This window comes from Durio zibethinus, chromosome 1 (assembly GCF_047325235.1).
Source record: "Durio zibethinus cultivar Kanyao isolate XHJ-2024 chromosome 1, ASM4732523v1, whole genome shotgun sequence".
Taxonomy (NCBI): domain Eukaryota; kingdom Viridiplantae; phylum Streptophyta; class Magnoliopsida; order Malvales; family Malvaceae; genus Durio; species Durio zibethinus.
The window spans coordinates 6,837,932-6,857,304 of NC_143162.1; the positions used below are offsets into that span (position 1 = coordinate 6,837,932).

General features: G+C 34.0%; 2 protein-coding genes and 1 pseudogene across 4 annotated transcripts; 1 reads left to right on the forward strand and 2 right to left on the reverse strand.

Annotated features, from left to right (window-relative positions):
- Window positions 1–204: 204 nt before the first annotated feature.
- On the reverse strand, window positions 205–5,883 carry LOC111310619 (uncharacterized; annotated as a pseudogene). The gene is made up of 10 exons (XR_016342545.1): window positions 4,882–5,883; window positions 3,406–4,029; window positions 3,140–3,312; window positions 2,854–2,944; window positions 2,604–2,760; window positions 2,084–2,135; window positions 1,904–1,979; window positions 1,709–1,802; window positions 1,299–1,590; window positions 205–1,059 (listed from the first exon to the last, which is right to left on the reverse strand). The product of XR_016342545.1 is annotated as an uncharacterized LOC111310619 (transcript).
- A 1,127-nt stretch (window positions 5,884–7,010) lies between these two features.
- On the reverse strand, window positions 7,011–7,743 carry LOC111310620 (uncharacterized). The gene has a single exon (XM_022910082.2). The coding sequence runs from the start codon at window positions 7,603–7,605 to the stop codon at window positions 7,054–7,056; it is 552 nt and encodes a 183-aa protein (XP_022765817.2). The 5' UTR covers window positions 7,606–7,743; the 3' UTR covers window positions 7,011–7,053.
- An 8,813-nt stretch (window positions 7,744–16,556) lies between these two features.
- On the forward strand, window positions 16,557–19,320 carry LOC111311938 (actin-like). 2 transcript variants are annotated; one of them, XM_022911801.2, is made up of 5 exons: window positions 16,557–16,782; window positions 17,297–17,366; window positions 17,457–17,850; window positions 18,272–18,885; window positions 18,979–19,320. In XM_022911801.2, the coding sequence occupies exons 2-5, from the start codon at window positions 17,307–17,309 to the stop codon at window positions 19,042–19,044; spliced, it is 1,134 nt and encodes a 377-aa protein (XP_022767536.1). In that variant the 5' UTR covers window positions 16,557–16,782; window positions 17,297–17,306; the 3' UTR covers window positions 19,045–19,320. The 2 variants fall into 2 exon arrangements, with proteins under 2 accessions (XP_022767536.1, XP_022767534.1); XM_022911799.2 differs by having other exon boundaries at window positions 16,557–16,711.
- The last annotated feature ends 53 nt before the right edge of the window (window positions 19,321–19,373 follow it).

The window sequence follows — 19,373 nt, forward strand, 5'->3', positions numbered from 1 at the left end:
AAAAATTATATATTTAAAAATAAATTTATTAATTTAAAAATTATTAAAAATATTTAGATCAATCACTTTTAATATTTTTAAAATTACATTTTCATATATAAATAGATAGACTAAAGATTAGTTTTAGTTTGTCACTTTTAGCCATATTTTCATCTTTAATCGAGTATTAAATTTTGAGAAAAGCAAACAAGAGAGCGAAAAAAAAAATCTAAACGAAGCTTCAAATTTTTTTCATGATTCAAAACCATATTAACAAATAGTAGTAGGAACTAGGAAGTTCGAATCACAAACAAGAAACAATTTCATCTTCAGGTAAAAAAGAAAAAGTAAAAAGTATGAAAAGGAAATTCACTATGCTAGCGCGCGATTTTCATCACCAATTATAACGAACTAACGAACCTGACCTGAATCTTTTTTGGATTTTCCAATCTTCAACGTTTGAATTTCTTTAATGTCGTTTTTTCCAAACGTTGAAACGGGGAGCTGATCTCTTCATCTCCATCATCGCCATCGCTAATCACTTCGAAATCATTGTTAAGATCAACGGCTTCTCTGTTTCTCCAGCTGCCTCTGTTACCGTTCGTCGAATCCTCTTCCACGAACACCTTGAGTTCATCAACAGGCCACTCAAATCCCTTAACTTCTCCCTTCAATTTTGTCTCTGTTTTTGCCTTTTTTGAACGACTGATCTCGGATGAGACCGCCGCCAGTAGGAATGGATCTAAGTAATCCTCCAGCTTCTTTTTAACCGTTCCACTCTCTATCAAATTCACTTTCAATTGCGAAGAGTTTAAGCCTTCCCTGCAAAAGGAAAATTTCGATTAATCAAACCAGAAATTCAAAGGAAACGAAGCCGCTTTGGATAGACACAGAGATAAACAAAGAGTACGACAGAGAGTGAAGCAAGGAAGGGCGAAGGAGGCGTTTTTGGATGTCTTCTACGGTGGCCAGAGGACTGGAATCTTCCATTCTTATGTTCTCTGTCATTCTTTTCGCGCCTTGAATTCGAACGAGCGTTTCAGTTATGAACTTATAAACCCGTAAATTCAATCTTCAAGCCTTTTTTAAAAAAAAAAAAGAAAGAAAATATTAATCTACAGAAGAGTCTGATTAAAAAAGAGCTTAGACTTTATAAAATTTAAATTGTACAAAATAAAAAAAAAAATTCACCGTATTTTGTAAAATTTTTTTTTGCTAAAATAAATTTGTGCAAAATTAAAAAAAAAAATTTAGTACTGAAATGGTCTCATTATCTCCGTAACCGCAATAAACATAATATGAAAAAAAAAAAATCGTACCCACAACTTAAATCTCTGGTTACTGTTATTGTCTTTGGATTTCAAGTGACTCTTTCAATTTCCTATTGCCATTGATGGAGGTTCACCTTTTATAATACCAGGCCATGGAATTGCTACAGAAACATCTTTAAATGGGAAATGTTCGTGACCTCGAGCAGTGATCACAGTTCTTTTCCCTGTGCCTGTATTTCGAGGCTCCAAACAAATACCTGAGAATTTTCACTTGCACTTGTGACATATTTTCCATCCGAAGTAAATGAAGCTGCAATTTGACAACTGATATTTCGAAGGCCTGATACCATGAAACATATGCAGTATTATTGACTGAAACTAACCAGTACAAAGTTTAAAGCAAGAATGAAAATAGATAAGAAAATAACATATCAAATGTTGTTTGTTGAGAGGGGTACCTCTAAATTTAAAGAAGATTTCTGAACCATTCAAAATTCATATTCGAGAATCAGCAGAAGCAACGAGTACTTTAGATGGACTGATTGGAGAAAACTGTGCAGAAGTAAGTCAGGTTATAAGTGATTTAACTCCAAAAAACAATGTGGAATGTCAGAGTATATATTTATGGACTTCAATGCAACTTGTAAGGTTACCTGGAAACCAGTATCTTTTTAGCATTAACCTTCTTGTTTTGAATGTTAATTTGTTCTAACTGAGTTAATTTGCAATCTACATCATCAATTAAAACGAGAATATATAAAAATTTGATGGTGAGATAGGAAATTTAAATAGAAAACGATATACAAAATTGATTAAGAAAGAGCAAACCATACCATCAGTACTGTACATTCGACAACTGCCCTTATGTGAACCAATTAAGGCACCCTTCAATAATGAAAACATATCTTCAATTTAGAAAGGGAACGAAATTATCTATGATGTATTTGAAGAAACGATTTCATAAGAACATTTTAATCAGGTAAAAAACCAACACGGTTAATGATGACATATGAGCTTTGTTCAATTGAAGCAGTTTCAATGTGACTCCATTTAACTTCAAGGAAATGACAATTACAGTATAAGGACAAGACTATGACAACCGTTTGGTTAACATTCAAATCTTTTAAAGTACCAAAAGATGGTTCATTAATGTCCATTTATTTAGATTCCTTCCCCCTTCCCAACTACACCTAATTATACCCATGGGCCATGGTGAAGTTGAATATAACTACAGTCTACAATTATCAGGAGATAATTAAGAGCCAAAGCCAAGTAAAACCATGACTGTTGTACCAGGAAGAACAGTTTCAAGCAACCACTAGACAGCAAAAGTTACTTAGAAGTTAGAAGGACCTGGCCATCTCGGCTGTATCACGCAGCAATAACCATTTCATGTAGATCAGTCCAATAAAAAAATTCCTATCATGTATGTTCCAAATTTTAACTTTTGCATCAAGTGACCCACTTCTGAAATAATCATCGTCCATAGGATTGAAATGTATGCAAGTTACTGCCAAAGAAAAAACAAACCAAAAGCCATAAGTAGGTTTGTAGTTTGATAGACTCAAACTTTAGTTGAAGTTAAAATGGAATGGTATCTTACCATAATCAATACGGGCAAATAACTCTAAAAAGTTACTGGTTTCCAGTTCCCATAACCTTACAGTTTTGTCCATTGAAGATGAAAGCAGTTGCTGCAACTCCATCAAAGTCACCCTAACAGGTTATATAAATTAAATGTGGATAATATGTGACAAACATTAATAACATGGGCCCATTGTTTGATAAGAAAAATAAAATTACTCCATGATTTTATCAGGATCTGTTAACATATGCTAGCAAATTCCTTACTTTCTAAACATTAATGGCAAGAATTCTGAGAATCAAACCTGAGATCTAGACCAAGACAAGTCCAAAACATCAACCAAATGGCCCTTGAAAGAACGGACTAGTCTGTCTTATAGCGAAAACACAGTTTAAGGCACATGGACATAATCTGGAATGTGATTGCATTTTTTATTAGATGAGCCCTATCCCTTCTTCTTTTTCTCATGTAGATTACCTGCAGCTTCCAAAAGTCCTGATTATTCCTGGGACAAGGATAGAGATGGCTGAAGTGGTGAACTAGCAAGCGATGGATGAAGAGGTGTTAAACTCCCTTCATTCATCGACATAACCTCACATTCCTGAACTTCCCACACATGGATTACCGTATCCTCTCCAGTACTTGCAAAAACCTTGTATCTGTGCTAAACCTGATGGTCCAAATCGATCCCTCATGAGCCTGAATGTCTTGGTATAAATGTAAAGTACTCAACTCCTTATAAGATTTCCCTGTTTGTCTAACTTTCACCCACTGATTATTTCCATTTTTGGCATTCTTTTGATCCGTTGCTAATACATCTTTCTCGCCCCTCAGTATCATAGAATTTGCCACCCTTTTTATACTTCTCAACACGGCCGCACCTCTTCTCTTGCTCATCCTCAAACGTTTGGAAAGATACTAATTAAACTTCCGATCATTGGCGGGATCATTCATCATCCTGTTAACATTTTCTCGACTCAGTAACTCCTTTACCACCGGTGAATATGCCACACATTTCTCAAATTCTTCCATTGTCAACTGCTTCCCTGTTTGAAGATCACTCAGCTTGTTCCACATCCCATCTCGATCGTACTCATTAACTATAAACTCTTTCCCTGTATCCAAATTCTTAATCAAGAAAAAAGCTCCGAACTTATTTTGCAAAAAAGTGCAGCGCTTTGCTTAATTGCACGACTATTCCCTGAATCTTTTGTTGGGAAAAACAACACCCACACAGCTTTGATACCATTTGTTGAGGATCACCACAGCTCTGATACCATTTGTTGGAGAACACTACAACTCTGATACCATTTGTTGAGGATCACCACAGCTCTGATACCATTTGTTGGGCTAAAAGCCTCCAATCCAATCACACCAGCGGAAGCGAAATCAAACAATAAATCAAACACACAAGAGACAACAATTTAACGTGGTTCGATCTAATTGACCTACATCCACGGATGAGAAACAAGATCCACTAGTTGTAGAGAATTACAAACTTACATCAAATCATCAATTTCACTCAACAATCAATACTCATAAGACACTCTCAATCTCCTCTAGTCCTATGGAGTATTCTTAACCCAAATAAACACAAACCCAAATCCTTGTGCACTCTTTCAACATAACCAAACACGTACCCATATGCTTTCATACATCATACCTATGTGGACCCTCTCAGTCTCCTCTAGTCCACTCACAAACAAACACACACACCCATAAGACGTAGGGCCCCAATACGCTTATGAGGTGTCTATCCCATAAAACCCTACAACTCTCTTACATCTTTTTCTCATACCTAACCCTGTAGAGACTTCACATATTTATAACCATATAAACTTGCCCATTAAGAATCCCTTTCCTCTTAGAATTCTTCTCCTGTAAGTCAAACTTGCCTATTAAGAATTCCTTTCCTTTTAGAATTCTTCTCTTACAAGTCAAACTTACCTATTAAGAATCATCTTTCTCTTGGAATTCTTCTTTTGCAAGTCTTCTTATCCATCAAGCAATATCTGACAAATCCCAAACAAATCTCTAACAAATCACAAACAAATCTCTTATAGGATTTGAGTCATTATTCCCAACATCTTTAGGGGAAGCTCTAATGCTTTCCTGGTACGGAGATGATTTTGCATGTGGGGTTGATATTAAAGAAGATGTTCTTTTGAGACGTTGCTTTGATATTGAGCCAAGAAGTTCTTCTTTTCTTTTCTTTTGAATTGAAAGTGACTCAATCTCACTATCGGACCTGGACTGTACGAACAGGAAGGGAAGCGGAGAGTGAGATAAATCATTTTTCGAAGAATCTTCGTTGTTTTGTTGATGTTATAACTGCCCCGGGAACTTCGGGTGTTATCTGAACCTGACAGTTAGGGACCTTGTTGGAAACGATCCGTTTGAGACTGAGAAGTTCTTTGTCAGGAGATAAGCCCGTGCCTTGGAAAAGCCGCTGTCTACGCTCCTTAATGGACCCTGGAGAGGCCATCCAGAATTCCACATATCGTAGTAAGGAGACCTTTGGGTTACCGTTGTCGTTGCAAAAGCTCGAAACTTTGAAGTATGAACCGATGACACCGCGGAAGCGACGGAAATCCTAAAGTCATCGAAATCTTCATTGTCATCGCCTGAACCTGAAGAAGCAAAGTCAAGAGGCACGGCAGAAGATATTCTATTATTCTATCGAAGGATTCAAAGAACTTATCGTCATCGTCGCGTAGGCTATCCCAATTCATGGTCATGTTTTTCTTCGATCCATTTTGCGAGACTCCATTTTGGCACTTTTGAAAAAAAAAAAAAAGCACCCTTTGAGGTTGAAAGTTATGTTTGATTCCACTACTCTTTGTTCTTTCTTTCTTCTTTTGGTTTTCTTTTTTCTTTTTTTTTTTCTTTGAGGTGTCCGGGAGGGCATTGGAGGGAAAAGAGAAAAAGGAAGGTTGGAAGAGAGCAAAAGAGGAGAGATAACCGTTAAGGAGTAAGGACAAGGACGAGAAACGGTCAAACAAGGTCGTTTAGTTCTGCGCACATTGGGCTCGGCGCGTTCCTGCGTGGAGGTGCCTCTCCATGAATTCGCCACGCACTTTTTCTTACCACCTCATTTTGATGGATCGAGATCATGGACTTCCACTAACTTGTTTCAGCTCCAATTTGGTCAACTCAACAACTGTTCAAAATAATGTTCATTACTTCGATTTGTTTAGTGTATAAATTTCAAAACCAAATCAAATTTAAGAAAATAGTACCATTCTGGTTTGATTTTAAGGTTTAGAATGTCATATCGATTGACCAAAAAGCCGTTGGAATGGATAGGCGTCGAAGTGGGAATTGGGCCTTGTCTTGAAGAAACAAAATGGTTGGGTTTTAGCAATGTTTAGGCTTAGGTTTGAGTTGAAAAGGACAGTGATTTATAATCGGTTTTTTTCTTTTTAATTTTTAATCTACCTTTAAACTTTCATCTTATTACATATCTAACGAAAAAATTATTAAATATCTAAATTTTTTCAAATTCGAAATCTTCAAGTGCTAATCCAATAATATAGCAATCGATCTAAAGACTAGTCGGTTGTTATATTGGAAGAACTAAAATACATACGTCGGCAGTGAAACCTAACAGTAGTTTTCTGGTGTTTTATCAATCATGATTATCAAACTTCTTTCTTTACCTTCGATCAAAAAGACATGGCTTAGGTTTCCCTTATTTCTTATGGAGTCCAAAGACCAAATCTAAATCTAGAATAAAACAATAATCAAAAAGAGAAAGAAGATTAAACTAAATTAGAAACTTGATACCAGAGATAGCAACTTTTGTTCTATTCCAAGTCTAGGAACAAATTCTACTTTTTTAAAGGAGCAAATAAAGTTGGAACTCATATATATATATATATATATATATACATATACATACATATCCATCTCTTTTTTCTTGGTCTGTGCTCTGTACCTTCTTGTTTCATCTTTTCCATGCTTTAACTTTATAACAACATTATATCATAAGTTTCCTTACACCAATTCCCCCAAAATTATAGAAAATGGAATATTAGAAACAATAATCAATATAAACAAATAAAGAAACAGATTGCCATTTTCATATGAATATCTTTTATATATATATATATATATATATATATATATATATATATGGATTCTCATTTTACATAAAAAAATTTTATTACCAAATATAGATAAATTGATACTACTAACAATTTAATATATTGGTAAAAATCATTGATTATGATCTTGTGATCGAGCTATCTTGACCTTGCAGTGTAAACCAAAAAGAAGAGCACCAGGACACAAGGACTCGACCTCTTGTGAAAAATCGAGTTGCAGATTCCTGCGTGTGCGTGCACTATTGCTACTACTAGGCGATGCTTTTCTTTTATTTGATGGGAGTGGCTTTGGTTTTCTTGGTGCAGGTGGGCATTGTTTGATCACTGGGATTTTGTGATCCAAAGATGTTGGAGTTTTGAACCCATCATCGTCATCATCCGTTGCCTTCAATTCTCCTAAAGATATCATCTTCTTCTTCTTTCCGCTTTCTTCAGAAGTTGCTGTAACGTTGTTTTCTTCTCCTTTTTTCTCTTCATGATCTCCCTGTATTTCTCGTTCTTCATCATCGTGTGAAGAAGTTGCAGCAGCTTGACTCTCCTCTTGAAACTCCAATACGGGTCGTTTCAGAATATCGAATTCAGACCCTTCTTCTTCATCTTTAACGAGGAATAACCCTGAATTTGACATGCTAAGAAGGGAAACCCGGCTGAATTCTGCGTACATTAAGATCAAACTATACAAGGAAAATGTTGAGAAAGAAAGTGAGAGAGAGGAGCTGCTAAGAAACACAAAGCAAGGAGAAGAAGCTAAGAAGGGAAAAGATGGCTTTGGTATAGAGATCCTAAACAAAGAATGGGAATATAATCATCAAATCACCGTCTTTGTTTTCCTAGAATTCCTATTATTTTAGATTTTCTTTCAGGTTTTTTTCTACACTTTTGGTGAGAGTAAGAGAAAAACAGGAGGAAACAGTTATAGCAGAGAGAGAGAGAGAGAGAGAGAGAGAGAGAAAGAGAGAGGGGCTTATAAAGAGAGAGGTTTTAGTTTTTTGTGCATCGGATCCTTCGCCCCTAGAGTTGGCTTTGAAAGCCTCCACATTCACCAACTGCCCTTTATCTCCTTCTCTCTTTCTCAAGTATAAGTTATTAAATACAATATATCTTTGGTTTTCTGGCACTTACGTTTCGATCTTTTTTGTTTTTCCTTCGAACTTCGATGTAACTATGCACGTGGTTTGCTATACATTGGGGACCATTCACTTGATTGATATGATTATCTAACCCCATCCGATGGAATTATTAGGGAACCTTACATCAGATGCTTCGTTTATCTTCTAAGGAAGGGAACAGCTAACTTTGACTTTAATTTGTATTATTTTGTTATTACCCAACTCTTGTTTTTTTCATTTTAAATGCTATTTTCATACCAATTGAAATCATGTCATCAATCAAATAATTTTAATGATCAAAATTTTATTTTTTAATAATTTTAAATATTAAAAATATATCTTGGAAGAGAGTTTGATTTCAATTTTCAATCATGAAAATTATAGGTTTGATGAATTTGTCCTTGTCCAACGTACAAGGGATATGGATCACCTTTCTCCACTCGTGTGGTATGAAAATATGTTGAATAAAATCTTACATTGCAGTCAAACCAAAAACTTAATACACGGGATTTTCTTCACCAACTCCCCCCAACCTCCAACCCTTTAACCATTCGAGCAATTAACTTGCTAGGTATAAAAATTATTATTATTTTTTTGCTTGATTTAGGCACTGGGAAAGAAGGGAAGGCTTTATTTTTCTATTTTCCCCTTTTTTTACAAAGAACTTGAATTTTCCTTCGACTCAAGCATATGAAATCTGAGAAGATTCAGGGTTTTGAAAGCAAATAAAATCAGTAACAGATATGGTATATCTTCTGATCAACTGGTTCAGCTAACTTTATGCAGTTATTACTTATTTTTGAGAAAAGGTCAATAAAATTTTGCTTTCATCTAATATTTGAGCCATCAATGCTACCCAAATAGGCCTTTTTTTTTATTTGTTGCTTAGCCAAGAGAGTGTTAAAACATTAGGGACCATCGCAAAAATCAAAATGGATGGCACCACAATGTGTAAAAGCGAAATTAATGTACCTCAGTTAGTTGCATTCAAAATTCAATATTGAACTAGAGGGAAGGCATCTAATTGTCAAAACCCCTTTTTTTTTCTGTACAATCAAATAACTGAACATCTTTTAAACCAAAAGGACCACTTCCTTTCAATACCAACAGTGATTTATTCAAAAAATATTGAAATTACCGTAGAAAATTTGAAGGCAAAAATAAAAGATAACAAAGAAAAAAAAAAGAGTTCTCATCTGAATGATGCTGCTAGCTTGTTAATGACTAGCAGTATAATGAATGAATTTGTGTTGCTTTTTGGCTGTGACACAGAGAATAGATTTGTGCTTTAATTTCGTATTGGATACTTTGCTTTGGCAATGAGTCGCTTTCCATAATTTTCTTGCAGTGGAGTAACTGATACGCAGTCTTTGGGGATCAGTAACTTTGGATTCGGAGTTGAGATTTGGTAAACCTTCCATACTCAACTAACGACTATCACCACCTCATATCTGTTATTATCAATTTAATGTAAAGATATTGTAGTTTCAAACTAAATAACTAAAAAAAAAGGTAAGTACATATTGATACATCAACACTCTCTTGAGATGATAAATTGAAGAGAAGAAAATGAAGCAATCTTCTCATGCTTTGAGAGCTTAGCTGGGGACCGGCCTTGGGGGCGCATGGTTTTCATCATCAGATTGTTTTACATTCTATCTTTTTTTCTCCCTTTTCGAGAAGTGAAGAATATTCCAAGCTTTTGTGTGTGCCTAATCTTTTCTTGAGTGATTTAAAGGATGTAATCTCTTACTTCGAGTCTTCGACACCAGAAATATAAGATTTTACTTTTGAAATATTCTTGACAGGAACCGAACCCATATGGATAATGGATTAACTCATATTCATGTAGACAGTAGATATAATCTAGCTTTATTAGAAGTTAGAAATCCGTCACCCCACTCTTCCTTCGTTGATGTAAGAAGATTTACCCAATCAAATTCTGCCAGCTTTGCAGCAAATGGGTTTTGCTTCTTATGTGATTGGAGGGTGTGAGAATGTCTGTTAACGAGGGAGGTGAATCCTGGAGGATGGAACGTTTTTGGGTTTAGGGATTTAAGTACTTGTTAAAAACTAGTTTAATTAATAATGTCTGTTTAGTAGGATAATGAGGGAAGAAACTGTTGAAACACGCTCTCTCTGGGGCAGAATAATTGCATGCCAAAGCACATGGATCATGATTTTGCCTCCATTGCCAACCATCATGCATGTCCCATGCCTCTCACTTATCTCTTCCAATTTCATCTCCCTCTTGCTTTTTATTTTCCTATCCAACCAGACAAATCTCCATTTCTTGTTTGGTTTTACTTTCTTTAAGTAATATCCATATCCCCTTTCTTAATAAGGCTGCCATCTGGAACCCAAGACCCAACTATCTCTATTTTTGGACCACCCCTAGCATATCAGAGCTTTCATATTTTTTTCTGGGGTTTTGCATGTGAACGCTTTATTTTATTGAAACTTTAAGCTTGTGTTTTTTAGGGAAAAAGGTAGGAGAAAGGTTGGCGTTTGTGGTGAAGAGAAGGAAAAGTGCTGTCAAGTACACCTAGGGAAGCAAATTAAGCTTGTTCGAGATGATTAAAGAGGGACTAGTTCATTGTCTCCGAGAGAGTTCCTTAAAGCAAATGTTGCTACCAATCGAATCATTAACCCAATTTCAAATTCCAAATATTGGGCTGTTCAGTTTAAAGATTATAAATATATGCAAGAGAGATTCCTTGCATTTGAATTGAAAAAAGCATGACTGTGAAAAGGAAAAAAAGAAAAAGGCTATTACTTTGACTGCTCCTAAAACCTTTACTGCTAGCAAATAAATCGCAGTCAGTGAGGATTTAAATGATGCATGAGATGTATTGAATTGGACACTCTCATGAAACTTCTACTGCCGATCACTTTCTCACACATATGACAATGTTTAATCAATCCAGGAAATTAATGAAAAGCCCTGTAGGAGACAAGGAACGTGGGAAGATAAAAGGGTCTAGGACACCTAGAGATCAATGCTAGCTAGGGGAGATCAATCAACCAAACAATATTTACTCGATTATTGAATAGAATCATATACCAAATACCCACGTAATTAACATTATAATTACCAAGCTGAAAGATTGTTTATCCTTCAGTCAGTGTGATTATATACACTTTTATTCCCCACACAATATTGCCGGCATGCATGCTAGGTGCAGAGAGCAGTAATTATGTCCTTGGAAGGCTGACACCATAAAACTGTTTACAGTAAGGTTTTTGGATGAAATTAGTATAAAAGCTGTCACCTTCTTACTCTACACAGCACGGACAAGTTAATTTTGAACTTTGAAGTTAAAGAATTTAGTACAGAATATATACATATAGACGTTTTATCAGATCAGTAATTCGAAACCTAGTAACAATTTGGACAGAAATAAGATTTGCTGCTTCTGGCTCGGTTTCAAGCAAGTTTGTGTATATCACAGCTTGCATCACAACAACCGTTCAAGATCTGCCCCTCATCATTTGATCACCCGTTCCATGCGATTTTCTGTAAAAATAGAAGCATTTATATATGAAGTAGAGATTAGTATGTATAATCTGATGGGGATCTGGGTCCATAGATTCCATTACTTTTTCAAGATGGCTTAGCCAATTTGCCAGTAACGTTTTGTTGTTCAGAACTTTTTCTTTAGTACACAAAGTGATGTTGTCCACTATGTTATGTCTCTTGTGACTGACTTAGGCATCGGCATGTCAGCATTCCAACACAGCCATGTAACCTGTTAGGCAACCTTTTTATCATCATGATTTAGACTTCTAAGAAGATTTTAATCACTTTATTTCCTTTTTCTTTTTAGCAATTTCCTTTCTTTTGGGTGTGTCGATCAATCATATCCTCGTCTAAAAGTCAGAAATTAAACCATAATGGAGGGAAAATTCCTCAAAATTTCAATTTCCATGCGGGTCACCTTGAAAAGCAGCTTGGGTTGACTTGAAACTTGATCATGGAGAACCATAGTGCAGAAATTGGCCATTTAGTGGAAACAGGAATAACAGATTTGTTCGACTCAAAGACATAAAACAAATTCAACATTGGATTCCAAAATAGTTTTAATTTCTTTTTAGTGCTTGATCTAACTCTATCTTGGGTAAAAACCTGGTAACAATATCCCTTTGATGATTTGGGATTCTCCCAAGTCTTATCCCAAGGTTTCTATGAAACCAAAGGTCCAAAACTAGAAATTAGAAAGTTTAAAGAACTATGCTTCAAGTCACGAGTTCCTAGAAGGCTCTGAAATTAACCATTGCATGACAAAAACCACTCTATGAGCTATTAAAGGAGCTACCAATAATAGTTTTAAATCAATTTTTACCATTAACATGTAACACACTCCTTATATTCGAACTCGTCGTGTTAAGGGTGAGGTGTGCACGAAATATAAGCTTAATATATTCCTTGTATATTTTGATTCTAGATTACTTACTAAAAAATCCTTCAAAATCATGTTAAGAATCAATAATTATAATAATGATTGACAAACAAAATGAAAAAGATTTCATAAAGGTTTTAAAATAAACTTTGGATATAACACATCTTTATATCCAATTTTTGAATGGTTAAATCATTTTCTCTCACTCTCATTTTTTTCATGGTTTATGTGTTCAAAAAACTCTTGAAGTGCAATCTTAAATTTTTTTCATTTAGACATTATATCTTGAGCATAATATTTTCAAAATTTTATTTACACGAAAGATTATTATCTTAAAAAAAATTTTTTAAAAGTGTCTTACCTAAAATTTTCATTTCTTTTCCCAATTTGGTTGCATTATATATTCTCAAACCATAATATACAACAACTTTAAGATAGCATACAACAATATCATCTTAAAAATTCCTATTATCGTTTCTTTTAACATTTTCCTATGTTAATTTCCATGTCCTAAGTAAAAAACGTTGTAAACATCCAATTTGGTCCAGACCCAGATCAATTGAGCTTAATCCAAATGGATAAGCCCATTTGTAATTTTATTTTTATTTTTTTATTTTTTAAAATTTTAAATTTTAAATTTTTTATTGCTATTATTATTTATTAATATATAATTTATTATTATTATTTATCTATTAACAAATTTTATTATTTATCTAATAATATATATTTTTTTATTATTATTTATCTATTCATATATTATTATTTATCTATTAATATATATTTTTTATTTTATCTTTTTTTTTATTGATTCCTAATTGGGATTAGGATAAGAAAAAATTGGAATTCTGGCATAAATTTGGGACTGACAAAGTTGAAATTGGATTCAAAGATTGAATCCAAATCCCAGAGGGAATTGGGATTGATAAAAAATTTTTATGATCAATCCCTATAAATAGGTGCTGGAACAAACATAGAAAGGACACACATAGAGAGGAAACAGAAGCTAAAAAAGGGTTTTGGTGCATTAGAACAGCTTTAGGAATTTGTGAGAATTTTTTTTCGAATTTTGGAGTTTTTTTCTGAAAATTTTTTTGAAATTTTTTAGAATCCGACAAAAATTTTTCAGCGATATTCAAGTTTTCCGACGAGATTCCAGCCAACTTTGAACTTTTCGACAAGTTACCCAATTTTCAGCATAACTTTTCAGAAATCGATCAACTTTTCAATGACTTTTCGGTGAGAAACCCAGATTCTAACGAGAATTTTCAGAATCCAGTTAAATATCAACTGGTGATCTTAAGGGGGTAGAGAGAGAGGGAGAGAAAAAGAGAAGTAGAGAGAGAGGGAGGAAGAAGGTTATGCTGGGAAAGATTGAAATTAACTTTTTATAGCTCTCCAAAATGATGTCGTTTTAAGCTTAAAAAAATCTCAGGATCCGCGCGTTTTAAAATCGGACGACCCGACCCGAGCGTCAACCCGCGTTGACCCGAGTGCTAGCCAACCTTTGGAGCCAACCCGAGATCCCTGAGCGAAGTCTCCGAGCTGCATTTTCTGTCTTGAGCCGAGCAGTTCAAAATGTTTTTTTTTCTTATTTATTTATTTATTATTATTATTATTATTATTTATTGATTAGATTAAAATTATTTAGTATTTCTTATTTTACTTTATTTTTATTTTTGATTTTCTTTAAATAAAATTTCAAAAAAGATATTTTTGAGGAGAAGTTGAAAGTATCAATTTTTCTTGAAAATAAGTCTTCAAAAAAATATTTTTTTCTTAAAAATAAGTTTTCTAAAAAATATTTTTGAGAAAAAGTTGAAAGTATCGATTTTTCTTGAAAATAAGTTTTCTAAAAATATTTTCAGAAAAAAGTTGAAAGTATCATTTTTCTTTGAAAATAATTTTTTAAAAATGGGTTTTTTGAGGAAAAGTTGAAAGTATCAATTTTTCTCGAAATAAAAGTTTCAGAAAAATATTTTGAAAAAAAATTAAAAGTATCAATTTTTCTTGTGCAAAAGTAATAAGTTTTTTGAAAAGAAAATGATTTATATCAAAGTTGAATCATTTTTTTTATTTCTTTTTCTTTTTGTTTCTTGAATTTTTTTAATGTTAAATAATCTGATGATAGAGTCTCCGTAAGTGAAATAGTAGTTTCCTTACATACTCTTGAGGTGAGAAAATTTTTTTAATTTTTTGCTAAAAATATTAGAGTCATTGAGAATAATTTTCAATAATTAATTACTTGGTAAATTTTTAAGGCTTATTGGATAATATAAAATTAAGCTGGGATCATCTTTCGATGGACGTTGTGAGGGTACTACAACCTTTTTCACACGTAATCGTATTCTTGAACCCTGTTCTGATTAGTAGACCTGAACTTATTTTTTTAGGGACCCTTAAGCTTATGTGTTTTTTAAAAAGATAAATTTTTTAAGTGACCAATCGCATATAAATAAAAAAGATTAATAATGACTTTTAAAATAATATCTAACGATAAATTTTTGGATTTAAACGTTATGACAAATATAATAAGAATTGAAAAAAAAATATTAAAAGTAATTACTCGAGCTTGACAGGTATCCCCATCCTTCAAAGCTTAGTAGCTGATCTGCCTGATTTATGGTTATTAAATTGTTGGGTGAGAGGACAGGGTGGCCTCATTAATCTCCCTTGAAGCACAAATATTTGCATGAAAATAAAAAATTGCTTAATTAAACAATACTCCTAAGTCATAGCCCAACATAAGTGGGAAAATTTTTTCGTCGTTTTTACTGACCACAGCCTATTGCTATACTGGTACAAATCTGGCATTCTAGTGGTTAGGAACTTTAAATTGGACCATGCCCCTTCACTCCTTGCTTTATGAATGTCAACTTTTTGGGGAAAAAGAAAAAGATTTGTTATGTAAGAAAAATACATGAAAAAGATTTAACACATAATACTTTGTATAATTGCTTTACAGTGCATTTGTCTCCATCAATAACGGATAGTTTTTTTTTTTTTTCTTTCATAGTTTAACATTGCTGTTGTGGATAGAAAAAGTTTAATTTGAAAAAATACGTTTGAAAAGTGTGTAAAATATTATTGTGAAAAATTTTAATTTATGATTTTTTTTTTAGTGTTTAGCATTATTACAAAATTTGTTGTAAAAAATTAAAATGTCTAAAAAATCCGTGATATTGGAAAAGAAAAAAATAAATTATTTTGTCAATATAAATAATTGAATTGGTATTTAATAATTTTATCTCCAAATTATAAATTTCAAATCACAACTGCTTCTCATAATTAACTTTTGCAATTGATTCACTTTTAACATAAATCAGAGTGTATTTAGAGTTGTTTTTGCATTAAAAAATTAAGTTTTGAAACCCAAACATAATCTTAAACAAAACCTAAAAAAGGGGAATTTTATGAAATCTAGGGTCTAAACTCAAACTCTATATATAATGCATCCAAGAAATTGCAAAACTAATCACGTAACAAATAATTAGAAAAACCATCAGCCTTATTATTGCATATCATTACTTATCTTTAGGTCCCGATATAAGTCCAATTGTACATGAGTTTAATTTTTCTTTCCTAACTCCCAAAGTTTCTTACTAAATACCAAAATTAACCCTTTTAATAAAAATTTGAATCGAAGACAATAAAAAAATTAAACAAACAATTAATCATTTGCCAAAAAGAAAAAAAAAAGCAAATAATTGATCAGAATTGTTAAATATAAAAAATAAAAATTTATCTTGTTATACTTATAGATGTTAAATGTACTCCATCTGATTTGGTAGACGTGGCGAATTTTACGGAGGCACACCAACCCAAATCACTCTTTAATTCCACGTGGAGAATGGCCCCATCGGTAAATATTCACAAATATTAAAGGCAAAACCGTCATATAAAAACTGACAGCTGGATCTCCCACAATCGCCAGATCAGACTAGCCCCACTCACCTGGACCGTAGCTTTTTGTTAATGCACCATCACCGAAAAAAAACAAAACAAATGGTCTGGAATTCGCGCGATACCGAATTTACTGCACATTAAAGTCGCATTTGATTTTTGAAAACTTCTAGTATATATAATTTTTCGGAAAACAAACAAACTTTGTCTGCTTCTAGTGTTTTGTTTTCGTTAGTTCTTTTCATTTTTTGAAACAACGTGAGGCTCTAAACGCGGGTGGTAGCTGAGAAGACAACCTCAAAGAACGCGAAATCTCAGACTTCTTTTTTCTCTAGAAGGATAATCTTCGATCAATTTTTAGGTTCTTCTTTTTCGATCTTTGATTTTGTTATTCGTTTGATTAATTTCTAGATTGTTTTTTTCCCACATTTGGTAATGTTTTTGTTTTGGAGTATGTAATTTTCGATCTCTAACGATGTTTTTTTGATCTGTCATGTTCTTATGTTAAATCATGTTTTTATTACGCAATTACATTTACTTGTCATGTTTTCTTACTGATATTTTAACCGTTTCTGCGATATCTGAAATTTGTTTCCTATTAACTGTGCGGATCTATAGATTTGCAGGCAATGTGGTGTTATTTCTTTTGGCTATTGGTTTGGTCTTGTTATAAATTCAAAATGTTATTGGTTTTACACTCTTCTTTTTCCTTTTTGTTTGGTTCGTCTGCCTTTTGGTCCAACCCATTTTTAGTTTCTGAATCGAAATGTTGGTTGGGTTGGAAGATGTGAGGGTATTAGTGATTGAATTGTTCAGAAATTTGTTTTCAGACCAATTTATGATATTGTTAGATATGATGTCTGTTTTGAAATAATCTGTATCTACCTGGGATTTTGTTACTCCAAGTGCAAATTATACTGATGTTATGCTATTGGTTCTCTTTTAGGTTGTAGAAGATGGCTGATGGTGAGGATATTCAGCCCCTTGTCTGCGATAATGGAACGGGAATGGTTAAGGTACTAGACCGGATTCCTTATCATTTAAGTGCTATTCCAATAATGCGTTTACAACTTTAATTTAATATGGTTTTGAAAATGGTTTCTTAGGCTGGATTTGCTGGGGATGATGCTCCAAGGGCTGTGTTTCCTAGCATTGTTGGTCGCCCACGTCATACCGGAGTGATGGTTGGCATGGGACAGAAAGATGCATATGTTGGCGATGAGGCTCAATCTAAGCGTGGTATCTTGACTCTAAAGTACCCAATTGAACATGGCATTGTCAGCAATTGGGATGACATGGAGAAAATTTGGCATCATACCTTTTACAATGAACTTCGTGTTGCTCCGGAGGAGCATCCAGTTCTCCTCACGGAGGCCCCTCTCAACCCAAAGGCCAACCGTGAGAAGATGACTCAAATCATGTTTGAAACCTTCAATGCACCTGCTATGTATGTTGCCATTCAGGCTGTTCTTTCCCTTTATGCTAGTGGTCGAACAACTGGTAAGCTGTTCATTTAGTCTAAACTATGATCTATTTCAATTTATCTCTCAATGTTTTGGGTCAATACCTTGTTTTGGGATCTAAAGGAAGGAAGATCACCTGACTTAGCCAAGTAATAATGATTTCAGTGTTGAAAGATCTCTGACTAGAAAGCTTTCTTTCTAAGTTTCATGCTTCTTTGCTTGTTTTAATTGCATAACCTTCCTTGTTCATCATTGAGGAAGGAACAGACAGTTACAATTTGGAAGACATGAAATTTCAAGAATACATATGATTTATAAAAAATTTTATGTTTAGCATAAACAAAGGGATCTTTTTTCTTTACATCCTATTGCAAATCAAATTATATAGTCATCCTTGGCAGGTAGTACTAGGGTAATGCATAGTTATGTGAGATCTTTGTTCTGTGTGTTTGGTGCAGGTATTGTGCTTGATTCTGGAGATGGTGTCAGTCACACAGTCCCTATTTATGAGGGATATGCTCTTCCACATGCAATCTTGCGTCTTGATCTTGCTGGTCGTGACCTCACTGATGCCCTGATGAAGATTTTAACTGAGCGTGGTTACTCATTCACCACAACAGCTGAACGGGAAATTGTGAGGGACATGAAAGAAAAGTTGGCTTACATTGCCCTTGACTATGAACAAGAACTAGAAACTGCCAAGACCAGTTCTGCTGTTGAGAAGAGCTATGAGTTGCCTGATGGTCAGGTGATCACCATTGGGGCTGAGCGATTCCGATGTCCAGAAGTCCTTTTCCAGCCATCTATGATTGGGATGGAAGCTTCTGGTATCCATGAAACAACTTACAACTCCATAATGAAGTGTGATGTTGATATCAGAAAGGATTTATATGGCAACATTGTGCTTAGTGGTGGCACCACCATGTTCTCTGGTATTGCTGATAGAATGAGCAAAGAGATCACAGCTTTGGCACCTAGCAGCATGAAGATTAAGGTGGTTGCTCCACCTGAGAGGAAGTATAGTGTGTGGATCGGAGGTTCCATATTGGCATCCCTCAGCACTTTCCAACAGGTAAGTTTATTTTGCGTGTATCTTCAAGTTATTTTATCAAAGTGCTTTATGAAAAATTTCTAACATGGGACCCGACTTTTCCCTTAATTGCAGATGTGGATTGCCAAAGCTGAATATGATGAATCTGGCCCTTCAATTGTGCACAGGAAATGTTTTTGAGCACAAGGGAGGAAAAGATGGGCTTAAGCTTCTTGCATTTTAATATTTTGGTTTCGTCATCTGTTTTTCTTGTCCCAGCACCTTGTCGTTTGGACAATAACCTTGAAGGATAGACGATTGTTGGGGTATTTATATTTTCAGTTATCATTTTTTTTTAAGTGAGGGATAATTGCCCAACAAACTTGTTGCTAGTATGTTAATTCATATAATCTGTACGTTATTTGCTGGCTACCACCAATTTGATGAATGAATAATCAAAATTTTCGTAGTACGAAACGATTTACCAAATTGTAAAGGTTCATCCATCATATTGATTGCACCATGCAGCT

Coding starts and splice junctions, on each gene's coding strand:
- LOC111310620 (XM_022910082.2), bottom strand. CDS start 7,605: ATGTACGCAGAATTCAGCCGGGTTTCCCTTCTTAGCATGTCAAATTCA.
- LOC111311938 (XM_022911801.2), top strand. CDS start 17,307: ATGGCTGATGGTGAGGATATTCAGCCCCTTGTCTGCGATAATGGAACG. Junction 17,851..18,271: donor TGCTAGTGGTCGAACAACTG/GTAAGCTGTTCA, acceptor TGTTTGGTGCAG/GTATTGTGCTTGATTCTGGA. Junction 18,886..18,978: donor CCCTCAGCACTTTCCAACAG/GTAAGTTTATTT, acceptor CCTTAATTGCAG/ATGTGGATTGCCAAAGCTGA.